The sequence below is a fragment of the Peromyscus maniculatus genome, chromosome 10, assembly GCF_049852395.1.
Source record: "Peromyscus maniculatus bairdii isolate BWxNUB_F1_BW_parent chromosome 10, HU_Pman_BW_mat_3.1, whole genome shotgun sequence".
Taxonomy (NCBI): domain Eukaryota; kingdom Metazoa; phylum Chordata; class Mammalia; order Rodentia; family Cricetidae; genus Peromyscus; species Peromyscus maniculatus.
The window spans coordinates 81,221,649-81,238,863 of record NC_134861.1 but is presented as its reverse complement, the minus strand read 5'-3'; the positions used below and the strand labels follow the sequence as shown (position 1 = coordinate 81,238,863).

The 17,215-nt window shown below is 37.7% G+C and overlaps 1 protein-coding gene across 1 annotated transcript in view; it reads left to right on the top strand.

Moving 5' to 3' along the window:
- Tmprss11d (transmembrane serine protease 11D) overlaps nucleotides 1–17,215 on the top strand; it is a 63,436-nt gene that overhangs the window by 28,817 nt on the left and 17,404 nt on the right. Inside the window, exons 3-6 of the mRNA XM_006983810.4 lie at nucleotides 987–1,108; nucleotides 3,945–4,063; nucleotides 9,075–9,142; nucleotides 12,888–13,042. Coding sequence (XP_006983872.3) covers nucleotides 987–1,108; nucleotides 3,945–4,063; nucleotides 9,075–9,142; nucleotides 12,888–13,042 — 464 coding nt within the window. The remainder of the gene's footprint in view (nucleotides 1–986; nucleotides 1,109–3,944; nucleotides 4,064–9,074; nucleotides 9,143–12,887; nucleotides 13,043–17,215) is intronic.

Genomic DNA, 17,215 nt, shown 5'->3' with positions numbered 1-17,215 from the left:
TATGAAGTCTTAAGGAATAAGTCACATGCCTTATTCATCTGCTGTTGGAGGGCTCTAATCCAGTGATTGTCAACCCTTTGGGGGCAGAACGACACTTTCACAAGGGTTGAATATCAGATATCCTGAACATCACATATTTACACTATGATTCATAATAGTAGTATAATTACAGCTATGAAGTAGCAATGGAAATAATTTCATGATTAGGGGTCAGCACAACATGAGGAACGGTACCCAAGGGTCACAGCACCAAGAAGGTTGAGAACCACTGCTGCCCTTGCTCCCTTCCTTGTCCACGTCATCATCTGTAATAATGTGAAGTAACATCTTGAAGGAAGCTATTGCTCTAATCCTCAACCCCACCCCACCCCACCTGTCTCCTCTTTCATCCTTCACACTCAATGTGGTCTCTCCTAAGCACACCCTTGGTCAGGGCCCCTAGTTAAGATGGATTGCTGTGATAGTACCAAGTTTGGGAGCTTGGAAGGCCTCGCAGTATGACAGATCTTTAGTGATTAATCTTAAGAGCATCCGGTTGTGGGCTGGGCATTGTGTTGCAGATGCTTAGTCCCAGCACTCAGGAAGCAGTGGTAGGTGGATTTCTAGGCGTTCAAGCCAGCTTGATCTACACAGGTCTACAAGTTCCAAGCCAGCCGGAGATACAAAGTAAGATCCTCTCTCAAGAACACAAACAAATAAAAACCCCAAAGTATATTGACTGGTAGAAAAATATAAAGTAATTCTACACCATAGGTCAGATATTCTTATTATTCTACCAAACTACTTCAAAAATTCAACAGTTCTGTGAAACAAACTCCAAAACGAAAAATATTAAGAACACCCTGGTAGGTTTCAGGTTGATTCTTAGGACTAGGCTTCTATGATGAGATTCATGGACAAGCTAAGAGATTCAAAAAGACAGCCATGAACACTGAAAGTACACATTTCCAAGTAACTGAGAGACATTCTTTTATTCCTATTCTCAGGCCAAGATCAGTGATACCACAGTCAAGATTCTTCAGTCCGTTTGTAGTAGCCTTCATTGTCATAGCAACAGTCCTGCTCCTGGCTATGACTGTTGGTCTACTCATTCACTTTTTAGCTTTTGGTAAGTACCTTTCAGACTAAATAATTAAGTATATTCTCAGATGAAAAATGTAGTCTCTCCTCTTATGGCTATTATCTATTTCTGAACATGAGGTAATGTTTAGAATTCTTCTCTAAGTATATATTCATATATATCCATATTTCTTCTCAATGAGTATTGTAATTTGTTTTTTGATTTGAATTTTTTTAGGGTTGAGCGCAGTAATGCTTTGGCTTTTTAAAATATATAAAGTATCCTGGTACTTGACCAGTGGAAACAGGAGAACCAGGAGTTCGAAGTAATCTGTGGCTGTATAGAGAATACAAGGCCATCCTGGATTGTATAAAACACTCCCTCAAAAACTCCAAACTAAGCAATAAATATATGTTAGAAGGCCCTGCTGGTCAGAGGCTGCAGTCTACCTGGCAGATCTCCTAGGCTCAGCAACAAGGAGGATTCCCTCTCTACCACCTGCCCCCCATCCCCTCCCTGGTGGAGGATTTCCTGCTCACTACCTGACCTTATTTGGAGACTATCTCTAGGCCTGGATACCTTACTTCTCTCTAGTGTGACCCTTGACACAGTTCTTTGCAGGAGCTTCCCTCCTGCTGTCGATAAGGTCAGAAGTCATGTTAGGAGCTTTGCTATAGGACTCTGCTGTCATGTACCAAACCTCACAATAGGAGCATGCTGTTTAATGCAGATTAGGTGATGCCTAGCCGCTGTCCCCAGCCTTTATATCTCCCTTTACTCTGGAGTAAACCTGAGCTCTAAGACTGAAGCAGTCTCTGGGAAGGCTATTTCCATCTTACCACAGGCTGGGCAAGGCCCCCCACTTCCCACCTCTGCCCCATGCGTGGGGAAAGAAGGGACCCTCAAATAAAGCCTACCTTTTTAATATAACAGACATTGTTCCACAGATGAGAACTACTCTAGACTGAAAAATAAAATCACTTACTACTTCCTTCCTGTTAACATTTAACAGCTCTGTTTTTGTGAACACCACAACTGCCTTTTTCAATTAGTAACCTGATAAAACCATGAAAGTAAGATCTTGCAAACAACCTTGAGTCTCGCCTCGCGAAACTCAGAGGTGCCTGAGTGTTTGCTAACTCATGCTGTCTCCTAAAAACAATCTTGCAAGCTAAGCAGCTATTATGATCTAGTAGATACTAGATTAGGAGTGTTTCATACAATCCAGGATTTCTTTAAAATTTCTTTAAAATTCTGGTAAATACTATTTCAGAAGTTTTAATACACAAAATGAATCATATGTATGATAATTGTATAATATAAATAATATAATGGTTAATATTATTTCAGAAGTTTTAATAACAAAGCATATTATTAGATAAAATATAATATTTCCCTTAAAATACACTTTGACTTTATTTTAGGAATAATTATGCTAACTCTCACATATGCTGAGTGAATAGATATGTATGAATATGGACAGAGAAGGAATAAAACACAAATTATGGTATGTCTTTTTATAAAAAGGCAAAAATACTTGAAAATAACATTACTAGTAATGAGGAGTAAGAATTTTAGCTGATCAAATGTAAAGGCTATAACTAAATTGAGTTTTTCTCAACATCTTGCTGTCAAAGTACATAAAGTCAACGTTCAAATAAATTATAGATGGAAGAAAAAGAATATCATTGAGCTTCATATTAAATTAATGAATGTCAAAAGTAATGACTTCACAGTGTCACACAAATATGAAGAAGAGGTACCCAGGTAATTGTATTCAAGTCATACGCTAGTGATCACTTATGGAATAGAAATGACTTGCCTCACCCCCGTTTAAAGCAATTAGTTTAGCACTAGAGTTGTTAGCTCTTTCTTACTACAGTTATTTCTCTGTGAGTTGTGTATATGAGTGATCAGAAGAAAGAAGGGATTTTCCCCAAGAGGGGTTGCTAATTTGTGTCCATATTCATAACTTTCTTAGTTACATATGTGTATTTTAAGGATTCTTGACCTCTTCACACTGAATATTTATTCCAGAAAACCCTTCTGATGGAAAATAGACAGCCAGACTAGACGTGTTGTGAGAATATTTCTCCTATTGCAGGAAAATTGTCAAATCACTAATTCCTCTATAAAAACTATTATCTGAGGGAATGTGGAAGGTGTTCAGTGTATAAGGTGCCAGCTGCCCAAGCACACATATAAACTCCATGCATGATTCATGTGTATGTAACTGGATGGGCACAGAGGGGAAGATCCTGGGGTTTGCCAGCCAGCTGGAGTGATGAATTCCAGGTTCAGTAAGAGACCCTGTCTCAAAAAACGAAGGTGAAGAATAATAAAAGAAGATATTTAGCATTCACACACGCACATGCACGCACACACACACACACACACATACACACACACACACACACACACACACACACAAGCACATGCACATACACCACAAGCTCATACACACAGATACCACACACACAAAATAACTAATTTTTTAAAAAGAATATTTGAAAATTTTAAAGTATTCCATTACTTAAATTGTTTTTAACCAATGAACAATCACATACTATAGATATTAATGTTTACTGAGTGAGTAAATAAAAATAGTATTTAGATGTGCTACTAATAAAAATCATAATACTTTTGTACAACTTTGAAAGAACCAATTAATGTTAGTCCAACTTCTTTTACCTTAACAATCTTAGCTTTGTCCATCTTTTGAAAACTCAAAAGAAAATAATCTCACTACATTTATGTTGGATATGGATTTTTCTTTCTTTTAAGGAATACTATTTTAATTGTATAACTTCTTATAATGCTGTACAAAATAAAAATCAATCTGCTTAGTAGCACTAGAGTAATCATGTCTTTCTTTCTTCTCCAGACAAGAGAACTTACTTTTACCATAGCAGCTTTCAAATCCTAAATGTTGAATACACCGAGGCTTTAAATTCACCAGCAACACAGGAATACAGGCATTTGAGTGAAAGAATTGAGTCTATGGTAGGTTAATACTTGTCTTTGTTTTTTTATTGCTGCATAAAATGAAAACAGTAAGAAGTCTAATGTGATACTAATATTTTCATGTAATAATGTAGCTGGATATTCTGTATCGTTTCTTCCCTTGAGAAGTGAGTTTCTGGGCTTTCTCTGAGGTGATTGAATTTGCCAGTTCTTGTTCACATTTTCTCCTGCCATAATTGTAATAAAGTAGGAAGGCCATAAATAACTATGAATTTTATTTGATTATGACTTCAAAGACTGGAAGTCTGTTGTTTGTATGGTAAAGTACTGAGACTACCCTTTTATATTTCTTTCACTCTCTCTTTTTTCTTTCATTATTCAAGTAAGCACATAAAGCAGTAGGTGTTAAAGATACATTCACAGCCAGGCAGTGGTGGCGCACGCCATTAATCCCGGATTTTGAGAAGCAGAGGCAGGCGGATCTCTGTGAGTTCATGGCCAGCCTGGTCTACAGAGTGAGTTACAGGACAGCCAGGGCTGTTATACAGAGAAACCTTACCTTGAAAAACGAGAGAGAGAGAGAGAGAGAGAGAGAGAGAGAGAGAGAGAGAGAGAGAGAGAGAGAGAGAGAGAGAGAGAGAGAGAGAGAAAGGATATGGTCACCATACAAGGAATAAGATAGTTTGGATGCCAAGTTGGTATGATGATAAGCCTAATAGTTTGAATGGAAGTATTCAAAGCAAGCTTCACCTCACCCATGAAGATGTCTCTGTCTACTTGCCCTGTCCTGACAAGCAGACCCCTGGCACTCATGCATCAGCAGAGAGCTTGACTAGCTTTCAGTCCAGGATTAGAGTTGACCAGCCGAAGGTTGCTCACTTACCCTCTCCTTTAAAAAAAAAAAAGACCTAAATTTATAAATTAATCCAAAGCTTGTGAAACTTTAACATATAACACACCCATCTGATAGTCTCACTAAACCTCAGATTTCTGGGCCCCTGACTCAACTTCTGATTCAATAAATCTTTGTGGCCCCTCCCCCCCCAAGTCACATTTTTAATTAGTTTCAAAGTAGTACTGACACTTTGTCTACATAGCACACTCTGAGAGGCAGAAGTTGATCTTCAATAAGCACTACCATTGCTCTAGAACTGAATAAGCAACTTGTCAAACAACTTAGAGGCAAACTTCATTGGGATCCAAATTATAGAAGTTTGAGCAGAATTTAAAATGAAAGCAAGCTGTGATTCTCCCTGAAGAGCTTCAGTCTCGGTCTATCAGGTCTTCTCTGTTAAACTCCCAATCTCCATGGATTCCTGTGACCATGCAGTTTCTTAAATTTTTTCTAGTTGTGACTCCTTTTGTCCTAAGAAATGTTTTTCTGTTTATTTGTTTGGTGTGTGTGTGTGTGTGTGTGTGTGTGTGTGTTGTTTGTTTTAATGAGACTAGTTCTCACCATGTAACTCTGGCTGGTTTGAAACTCACTATGTAGACCAGACTGACCTTGAACTCACAGAGACCTGCCTGCCTCTGGCTCTGCCTCTGAGTACCGGGATTGAAGGACATGAGCCACCACACCAGGCTTTCATAAGAAAGGTTTATATATTCCCCAGTGTATAGAATGTAAATTAGAGACAAAAATCAAACATTTACTGACAATAAGTCATAAATTTCAAATAATCACACAAAGTAATAGGTGTTAAAAAATATGATCACCATGAAAGAAATGATTAATTTAGATGTCACCTTGGTGATTGTTCTTTTATATATCTTTTCCCATTTATTAAAGATAAAAGCATTTTATATGCTAATGAGGTAGACTTTATTGTTCATTTTTACATAAAGATTTAATCTTGGCTGAATATCTGATACTGCAAAATTCTAAGTATCTGCAAAGTCTTTCAGTTAACTAGTAGTTTGATTTGATAATTATCAATAATAACACATTCCATATAAGTAGGAAGTACAAAATGCTAAAGCATGTTTAGGGCCTATCTTAGTTAGGGTTACTATTGGTGTGATGAAACACCATGACCAAAAACAACTTGGGGAGGAAAGGGTATATATAATTCACTTGCAGTTCCATATAACAGTTCATCATCAAAAGCAGTGAGGACAGGAACTCAAGCAGGGGAGGAACCTGAAGGCAGGAGCTGATGCAGAGACCATGGAGGGGTGCTGCTTATTGGCTTGCTCCTCATGGCCTGACCAACCTGGTTTCTTATAGGACCCAGGTCCACCAGCCCAGTAGTGACACATTGTGACATTGGACTTGGCCCTCCCCTATCAATCACCAATTAAGAAAACACCCTACAGGCTTGCCTGCAGCCTGATCTTATGGAATCATTTACTTAACTGAGGCTCCCTCTTCTCGGATGACTGTATCCTGTGTCAAGTTGACATAAAACTAGCCGGTACAGAGCTAGTTTAAAAATGATTGGAAATTCTCCCAATCTCAAGCCAAGATTTATTTGACTTACATTTTTAAAATGAACTTCATGCTAGCAATTCAAACAGCAATTTTTAAAATCAAACATTCTAAGATATACAATGCAAAGATGCATTGTTTTGGTACTCAAATATTCAGGACCAACAGTGGGAAATTATTAAATGTCTTTGTTTCCTATGATTAAATAATACCTATACTAAAAATGCTATCATGCATGAAACAATAGTCTAAACCTAATCCAAGATGTCTCTAGCAGCAGTGCATAACCCAAAGGATGAAGGGTCAAATACTGCTTACAACTCACCTTGAGCACACTGATACTCCCTTACTCACAGCTTTCTCCATTCGCTCTGTTCTTAAAAATTAAATAGAGGCTGGGCAGTGGTGGCGCACGCCTTTAATCCCAGCACTTGGGAGGCAGAGGCAGGCAGATCTCCGTGAGTTCGAGGCCAGCCTGGTCTCCAAAGAGAGTCCCAGGAAAGGCGCAAAGCTACACAGAGAAACCCTGTCTCAAAAAACCAAAAAAAAAAAAAAAATTAAATAGAGAATTTAGTTACATCATTTGTACTAAGAAATCATCTGCTGGGCGCTCAACCCATGAGCATCCTAAAGTTCTTGGAGCTATCAAAGATTCAAACCTGGAAAGAGGTAGTCATAAACAGTTACTCATGAGAAGTCCTCGTATCCACACCAAAAAGCCATGTAGTATTTCAGTGCTTAGCTGAATATTGAAAGGATCAAGCTTCACTGTGGGGATCAGGACTCAGCTTCTTATTGACACAGCAGATGTCTAATGGCATCACTCAGTTCAAGGTGGATGGGGTCAGGTATGTGAGGTCAGCTCAACCTTAATCTAGCACATGTAAAACTGAGAGAAGCTAACTGTAAAAAAAAATGGCATAAGAAATAGTATATACTCAGCAATACAAAAGAGCATAAGAGAAAAAAGAAATATATCTTTTCAAAATATTTAATGTCATTAGAATACAATCATACATATAGACACATAGTATTAAACCTTGTTATCCTTAAAATTATTCTCAATCATTTTCTAAAACATAAATCACAAAGTGTGTATATAACCTTTCCCATTAAAATGAAGGTAATTTTTGTGCTTTTATTAAGATTCTACACAGTATGTAAAAACATCAGGACACATATAAAATGTAAAGAGGAGAAACTACATAAAGCCTAATGGTGGTACACATCTAGGTCTGAGATGCCTTCCTATGCCAACTGCATCCATCACACAGACACAAACACACATGCCTTTCTTACAGTGCAGTCAAATATATGCTACTGCCTTCTCTTCTTCAAAAAATATGTCTTCATTTAATTGTATGTGTTTACATATTAATGGATTAAGAAGTACACCATTTAAAATACCTAATAAGCATTATAGTATGTAGGTACATAATATTTTATTTATATACTCCTTTATAAGCATATTTTTTAAATTCTTTCAGGAAGTTTTGTTTGATTTTGTGGGGTTTTGGTTTGTGTGGGGAACTTTTGGGTACAATTGATGTATATTGTTGTCACCTTTATCATATGCTAAATTCTCCCTGTTCTTTCTTCTGTCTTCTGCTCTCTTCCACAAGACCAGTCTTTGCTGACATCGTTACCAAGTTATATTTAAAGGACTATATCTTCATAATATATAGTTAACGTTTAAATTTTTCCATGAAATTTAATGTGTGATTTTCATAATTAATATATTCATGCATCCTTCTGTAGAAGAATAAATGCTTACGGGAAGAGCCAGCATTCAAACCAGGCATCATGACTCTGAATAGAAGAGCTGCCATTTCTCAGTGGTAATAAGATAAGATAAATAGGTCTCTGCAAGCCACAACTATTATCCCCTTTATCTCCCCTCTCCCCCAGATCCACTCCCCTAATCTTTGAATTTCAAGAAAGTGACAGAATATGATAATGAATAGTAAAGAAGACCACAAAACATCATCTCTGCTATGTGTCTCACAGATAGCAAGACACTCCTCTACTAGGAAAGAGCCAGGGTTGTTAGGTCAAGAAATTATAAACAAATGCTATATGTAATGACTGTAGATTAGGCAAGAATCAAAAAAACAACAGGGAAAATACTGTTCTTTGCTTCTTTTCACTCTCCTTTCAGATTTTTCAACACTAATCAGACTTAATCATCTAATTAGTCACTAATTAGCCTTAATCTAATTTCACCCATTTAAAGCACAGTCATTGGGGACCACACACGTATTTATCGAGTTGTATGAAAGGATTTCACTAATGTTGACTTGAGTCTACCCCAACTACCTCATTCACAAATAGTAAATCATATATCATAAGGCTTCGTGGAGTAAAACATTTGATGTAGTTAGAGTGACTTTTATTGAGGGCATGCCCTGTCCAGATCATTTCTGATTAATAGCTATGAAATAGGAACCACATCGGAAGGTTACACTATCTGCCTATGTTGGTCCTATGCTGTAACAAAACCAACCAGACCTCACCTGGTAGATTTCTACTTCTCATCACATAAGCCCCATGTTACAGAGTCGTTAAAATGGAAAGGAGAGACGGCAATTGCAGAGAGATTATTTTCCCATTGTCTTTCCACAGATTACTGATGCATTCCGACAATCAAATTTAAAAAGTGAGTTTATCAGAACACATGTTGTCAAACTGAGGTAAGTGAAAGCATATCAGAAGCCCTATTTGCAAAGATGCAACATAGTATGTTTGACTTCTGTTTGCACTATGGATATTAAATGGCACGTTCATATAGTTATTATAATAAGATGAAAATAAAAATAGTAAGAAAACGGGCCAGCTTAAAAGACAAAGTAAAATGCTGTGTTTATTTTGCTGTTTACATAAACAACCATATCACTGCATTCTTAATGGGAGAAGGAAGAAAAGATACAAGAAAAGCTGGTGTGAGGGGCCAGTAACAGGGCCAGGCTACTGGGTAAATCCCCTGGATATCATAAAGAAGTCTCTATAAAATGTGCCTCCTCAAGTTGCACAATACTTGGGATGTGTTCATCCAGGATCAGCACACCATGCCACCACCAGAAGTAAGCATTTGTCTTCATTTGTCCAGAATGTCATAATAAAAGGATGATATTGTAGCAAAACCCATGACGAGTCTGTGGTGGACTAAATGCATGAGTCGCAGCACGCAGGCTTTGGGAATCTGCTACGTCATGTGATATGATAAAAGAGGCTCTTCCAACGAAAACAGTCACACTGAGCAATGTTCCCAGAAATGTCCTAAATGCCCACATTGCTCAACTCTTTACAAGATAATGTGAAAATTCTCTATTATGCAAAAAGGGTGCATGAATTCTTTCTCAGGTATTAATTAACATCACAAAACAGGCAGAATTATAGTTAAATTGAGCTTTGATGAGGAATTAGAGGCTGAAAAAGAAATGACGGGAAGAGTACAAAACACACTTCTATCTGTTCAATGCACATTCTTTTGGGTGCTTTGTTGTGTCTGTACTAGCTTGTAATGTTCAGTTTCAAGTCAACACTGGAGGAGTAGATGGGAAAAGCCATCACACTTTTGTTCCTTTCGTTAACTTCCCACTTACCATCAATCCATAGTCTGTCTTCTGGCCACACTCCAAAATACAAGGTGTTCTTGCCATTTTCATCAACAGCATCCAAACCACAAAATCTAAGAAAATCACTTTAGTTCTGCTCTTGGACCTCTGTGCACTACTTGGCGTTGTTCACTTGTCCTTGAAATATCGTTCCCTGACATTTAGGTCTCTTCACAGCCATGGTTTTCCTGTTACCTATCTAGATATCCTCTCTATTTCATTTACTAGTATTGTCTTCACATGTTGCACATGAATGTGCCCTGTAAGTCACAAATCTCAGTTCACATTCTTGCCTTTCAGTGGCTTCATGGTCTTTGTTGATTATTCTTGAAGTTGCATCTCTGACATGGTGATCTTTCATCCCCAGATATGAATAAACACAGTCATATTTTTTAGATAACTTAAAATTAATATAGAGAGGACTGTACCTGTCTAACCTCCTCAGTTGAGTGTATTAGTCTATGAGCATTATTTTTCCCAGTGTTTGGTATTGCCATCAACTAGTTGCTTATGAAAGAAATCTTGGAGTCATTTCAATTCTTGACTCTCTCACAAACCCACATACCCTGTTCCCTAGTTTTTGCAGTTAAATTACTGAAATACCTCCCAGCTCCATAACATTCAATGTAATGTAACTGTCCTTCTCTTTCCTTACCACTGGTCTTGCCCCACTAAACATATCAAACATAAATATTGTTTTAAGCAAAGATAGCATACTATTCCCTTAATTAAAACCATTCTGATGGCAATACTTTCATATTATTATGTGTGATATGTTTAATGTATTATATTTACATTTATTTACTTGTAAATAAATATGTATTTATAATATATAAAGGTAATATTAAAGTATAATAGATATATATGATATATCTATAAATGGATCCTGATACATACACATATAAACTATATATACAGCATAGTTTTCTGCATGACTGAGTTTTCTTCAATTTTTTTCTTTTACTCATTTAAGGGCTTTCTATTCTAGTTATTTTATTTTGCTGAATAGCAATAAAATATGAACAAGAACTGGCATAATTCCCTATCTTTCTTCCAAATGATACAGGAATTTGGTAGTCTTGTTTTATTATTATCAGTGATAATAATAAGTTGTGTTGAAACACCATCACCAAAAGCAACCTGGGTATGAAAGCAGTTATTTGGCTTATGCTTCCACATCACTGTTAATCACTGAGGGAAGTCAGAACAAGAACTCAAACTGAGAACGAACCTGGAGGCAGGAGCTGATGCAGAGACCATGAAGGGGTGCTGCTTACTGGCTTGCTCCTCATGGCTTGCTCAGCCTGCTTTCTTTTAGAACCCAGGACTCTCAGCCAGAGGTGTTACCACACACAATGGGCTGCACCCTCCCACATCAATCACTAATTTACAAAATATCCTATAGGCTTGCCTACAGTCTGATCTTATGGAAGCATTTCCTTTTCTTTTTGTTTTTTATAGTTTTTAAAGATTTCTTTGTTTGTTTGTTGGTTTATTTAATGTTTATTTATTTAAGGTGTTTTGCCTGTATGTATGTCTGTGTGAAGGTGTCAGATCCCCTGGAGTTGGAGTTACAGACAATTGTGAGCAGTCTTGTGGGTGCTGGGAATTGAACCTGGATCCTCTGAAAGAGCAACCCATTCTCTTAACCACTGAGCTGTCTCTCCAGCCCCCTGGAAGCATTTTCTTAATCGAGATTCCCTTCTCTCAGATGACTATAGCTTGTGACAAGTTGACATAAAACTAGATGGTACACAAGCCAACACCAGATGGCAGAAGTGGCTTATGATGTTAATTATTTGTAAGTGAGGGAGCAATGAAACCACCAAACTGGATCACTCCATGGGTAGAAAGAAAGTTTTCTTGGGAGAAGATCAAACTGCTGTCTGGGGGACAGAGAACATCAACTTGTCAGGAAAGCAATCCAATTTGATATGATAGTCAGTGGAGTCTTTGAGATGGTATAAGTTGTTTGAGAACTAGATGCCTCTGCCAAAGGTGGTTGACCTTTGGGGTGGATAAAGGAGGCAGTAGTTTTCATGATAAACAGAAACATAACTTACAAAGTTCCTTAGAATGCTGAATTTAGCCTTCTGTTTATCCAATCACAGTCCTTCTGTTTACCCAGCCAGAGACCTTCTGTTTAGGACACTGCCATCAGAACTGTTGTTTTGGAGGCTCATTTTGGACCTAACATTATTGATATAAAAAAAGTAGAATTCATGTAGGTTTTGATATCAAGTTAATTGTGAGAAATGAGCCTTTCTGGTCAATCAAAACAGAAATAAAATCTTAATATATGACTGTAAATTTGTTGTTGTGGTCAGATGAATGGGTCTATGTAACAGAAAATTGATGTTTTAACTCACATAAATTTGGAAGCTCATCAATTTTTAAGTTTGTTTAATACAATAAATATTTTTTCTCAACATGGTAAAGCCTAATAATGGCTAATGTTTATTATAGTACACTTAGTGTTTTCCATGCATTCTTTCCAAAAGTTCTATATCAATTTATGCATATAATCTTCACAAAAAAACATTTAAAACAGTAAAATTTCTGGACATAGTGTATTAAGAAACTTACATAGTTTTTGAAAAGTCACACGGTGATAGCATTCTTATTTCAAAATGCTATACTGTATGGTGATTACAAAGAGCTGTGTTAGAACCAAATTTGGGAGATAGCATTGTGAGATATCATCAAGTGTGCACTGTTATGTGAATATATTCCCAAATAAATTCTTTTAAGGTAGTTTAATCAAGAACAGCACATAAATAGTAGAGAAGTATCAAAAGTGTCTATTTCTCATGACTTACAGGAATGAAGGTAATGGTGTAATCGCAGATGCTGTCATGAAATTTCGATCTAGTAAACGTAGCAATAGAAGATCCATGAAAAGCAGAATTCAATCTGTGCTACGAGCACTGAGCAACTCTGGAAACTTGGAAATAACCCCTTCAAATGAGATAACATGCAAGTATCATTTCTATGCCTTTTCATTTTAATATGTCTTTCAAGTTTACTCATTCAAATTCACATATTAAAGGAGACTCTCACCTCATTATTCATAATTGAACTACCAAAATTACACTACTATCAGTTCTAAATATAATATATAGTTCTCTAACATAAAACATTCTAAGATGTTCTTTTTTACTAGTTAAAAATATTTTAAAAATTTGATTTTCTTCTTAAGTGCAATAACTTCAGCATGGGAAGAGATCTATATCCTAGTGTCCACATGAGGGCAATATATTTTAACTTGTTTTACCATGTCTTTTTCTATGTTTTGAGACCTGTATAGAGTGACACAATATTATAAGGAAAACATGTTAATTTCATATAATGTTTTCATAAAGAAAACATTATAATTTCACTTTCTTCCTGAAATTATAAGTTAAAGCTGCTCCAATGGGAGTGAATTTTAGAGGTTGGGATTTAAAACGACTTTTGGTTTCAGTTTTACCTTTGTAATATGGGAATATAATTCTTGACTGATATCTCCAATCTTCATGAGAAAAATGTGAAAATGCTTTTTTAAATTTTATAAAATTTATTATGAAAAACTTACAAATAAATAAAAATGCTTAAAACACATTTGAATTGCCATGTAGTCACTAGACCTATATACAGGATACAGAGGCATTTCAATACATGTATACATTACACAATGATTAGATCCTAGGAAATGACGTATTTACCACTCCAGACATTCAATAGTTCTTTGTTTGGAGGACAGTTAAAATCTTCTCTGCTAAGTATGTTTAAATGTTCATTAATTGTTATCAACCAGTCAGTAGAGCATGAGACTCTTAATCTGGGTCATGAGTTCATGCCCCACATTGAGCACCAGGTAATGCGAGAAATCCACAGAGTCTGCTTAAAGGGCGAATGGATTTATTAAGAAAGGAAAACCCGCAAGACAGAACAGAGGAATTGTCGCAGGGTCCTAGAAAGGTGAGGCACAGTCCCAAGCTATTCTTCCGCCTGAGACTGTTCTAGCATCCAAGTCCTATGAGGGAGTGAAGAGAGCGGCCTATGTGCATCCCAGGTCTTAAAGGTAGCCCTGAGCAGGTAGGTGGGACAGTTACCTGCTACGTCTCTAGAGGTGATGCTTCAAGGTCATAGCTAGAACAGGTATCTACTACAAAGCATAGTTCATGATAACTGTAGAACATGAAAAGGGATCCTTCTTACTCATACTTACCTGGTAGTCCATTGTCCATCCTCTCCCCATTCTTCCCTCCTAGATACCCTCCTGTATAGATGCAGATTAAAACTATCCTATTCCCTACTTCTTTAAGTTTCATGTTTTAGTTTCCACATACAAGTGAGAACATACAGTACTTGTTAGCTTGTGCCCGACTTATTCTTACTAGGCACAATGCCTTCCTGTTCTATGTTATTTCAAATGACAGAATTCTGTTGTTTTATTGCTACATAATGTTCCACTGGGCTTACGTACCACTTCTTCCTGTCTATTTGTAAATTACTGATGGGAATTGTGCTGGCTAGATTTTTGTTTACTTGACACAAGCTAGGGTCATCTGGGAGGGGGAAACTCAACCTATAGGCAAGTCTGTGGGTCATTTTCTTTCTTTACGACTGATATGAGAGGGCCCAGCCTGCTCTTTGGGGTGGTACTCCTCGGCAAGTGGTCTTGGAGTATACTAAAAAACAAAGAAAACAAATTGTGCGTCAGGTGAAGCCAGCCAATAAGCAGTACTCCCTCATGGCCTCTGCTGCAGTTACTGCCTCCAAGTTACTGACTGCATTGAGTTTCTGTCCTGACTTCTCCAGTGATGGATTGTGAGCTGGTGTTGTGAACCAAAATAACCCTCCCTGCCACACACACACACACACACACACACACACACACACACACACACACACATTACTCTTGATCATGGTGTTTCAACATAGCAATAGAAGCCTAATTAATACAAAAAATTGATACCATGTAGCTAGAGTTTTCCTGCCTTGCTCACAGTCAGGACAAATCTTTGTCACCCGCCAGTCCCACAGCCACTCAGACCCAACCAAGTAAACATAGAGACTTATATTGCATACAAACTGTATGGCTGTGGCAGGCTTCTTGCTATCTGTTCTTATATCTTAAATTAATCCATTTCCATAAATCTATACCTTGCCACGTAGCTGGTGGCTTATTAGTGTCTTCACATGCTTCTTGTCATGGTGGCGGCTGGCAGTGTCTCTCTGCCTCAGCCTTCTGCTTCCCAGAATTCTCCTCTCTCCTTGTCCCACCTACTTCCTGCCTGGCCACTGGCCAATCAGTGTTTTATTTATTGACCAATCAGAGTAATTTGACATACAGACCATCCCACAGCAATACCAGGTTCATAGGAGTATTTCTGTGATAGATTTGAGATTGGTTTGGGCCAATTGTATAAAGACTTTGAACTTTAAGCTAGCAAAGCCATTGAGTGTTCAGAGCATAATGAGCTACTATGAGGACTCACAAAATAATACTGAGATTAATACAGATGATAGTGGCATGGCTTGTGAAGTTTCAGAGTGAAGTTGATGGGGCCCTTTTATAGACTCTATTGGGGCCATTCAATGTTTTGGATTAAAAATCCGTGGTTCTAGTTAGCTGGGGCTGAAGGATTAACTGTGATTAAGAAGAGGCCAGGATCATTGAGGCAAAGTGTTTCCTCAGGGTCATTACACAGAAACTGTGGTCCAGAGGAGGCTAAGGTTATACCTGGTTCTGGCAGGTGAACTTGGTAATATGTAAGTCTCTTAGGTGGCAGTGGTTTTGAAGACATAAAGAGGTCATAAAGGCCAGCTGAGGTTTGGTACAATGAGAGGTCAGGAGAGGATGCTGGTGAAAGTGCAGCCTCATTGGCAGTAGAAGTCCCAGGATTAAAGGGTTTATGCAGGGAACTTTAGGCTTGGCATCATGTAGTAGGGCAAAGTCCCTGAAAAGAGCCCAGAAAAGGCTACTGATGTGGGTATAGACCAGTTGCAAAGGGGACCAAGCATGTTGTAGATGCCAATACCATGGGGTGTTACCAAGGACAGTAGCAGATATGGATTAAGCCAACCAGAGCCTACTGTGGGGACAGAGGTAAGCCCTCTGGAGACCGGAGGATCATGGGTGAGTGCCACAAGTCTGGCACTGAGCTTTGTTCTGTAGGACTTTCATTTTGCTCTGATTTGACAGTGACTGTACTCTGATCATTCGCTCTTAGAATAAGAAAGTCTTTTACTTATTTTGATTGGATAGGAACACACAAATATGAGACCTTTGATATTTTAGAAAAACTTTACCATTTTAGAGTGACACTGTATATTTTAAAGAGACTGAACTTTAAGTGTTTTAAGCTTTAAAGACTGTGGGACTTTAAAAATGTTTAAATGCTTTATATTGCGATATTAATATTCATATTCCATGTTGGGGACAAACAAGAAAGGAAAATTTGTTGTCGAGTGTGTCAAGTTGACAAGGAGTCAACTTTCCTGGCTAGTGTTTTGGCAATTTGACATAAGCTAGAGTCATTTGGGAAGAGGAACCTCAACTGAAAACGTTCTCTAGCAAAATAGGCCTGTGAGCAAGCCAGCTGGTTGTATTTTTGATTAACGATTGGTGTGGAAGAGCCCAGCCCATTGTAGGTGGTGCCAACCTTGGTCCTGGATAATTTAAGAAAGTGGGCTGTGCAAGTCATGAGAAGGAAGCCAGTAAGCAGCACTCCTCTATTGCCTCTGTTTCATTCCTGCCTCCAGGTTCCAGCCTTGACCTCCTGCCCTGCCTTCCCTCAGTGACGGAGGTGTAACCAGAGAGTTGTAAGCCAAAGTAAACCTTTTCCTCTCAGGTTGCTTTTGGACACAGTATTTACCACAGTTATAGAAACCATACCTAAACAGCATCTTGGTGATTTTGAGCAGTTATACAATGCATGTGAGGTGTGATATCACTCTGACAACTGACTTTGATTACCCAGCAGGGGATAGCTGGATCATATCATGGCTCTATTTCTAATCTTTCTTTCTGAGAGACCCCCTGACCATTTTCCATAATAGCAATGGTAATTAACAGATAAGTTTTGTTCACACTATTGTTCCTTCTGTTATAATATATTCTATCTATTACCCAGAATATGATACATAATAGATAGTCAATAA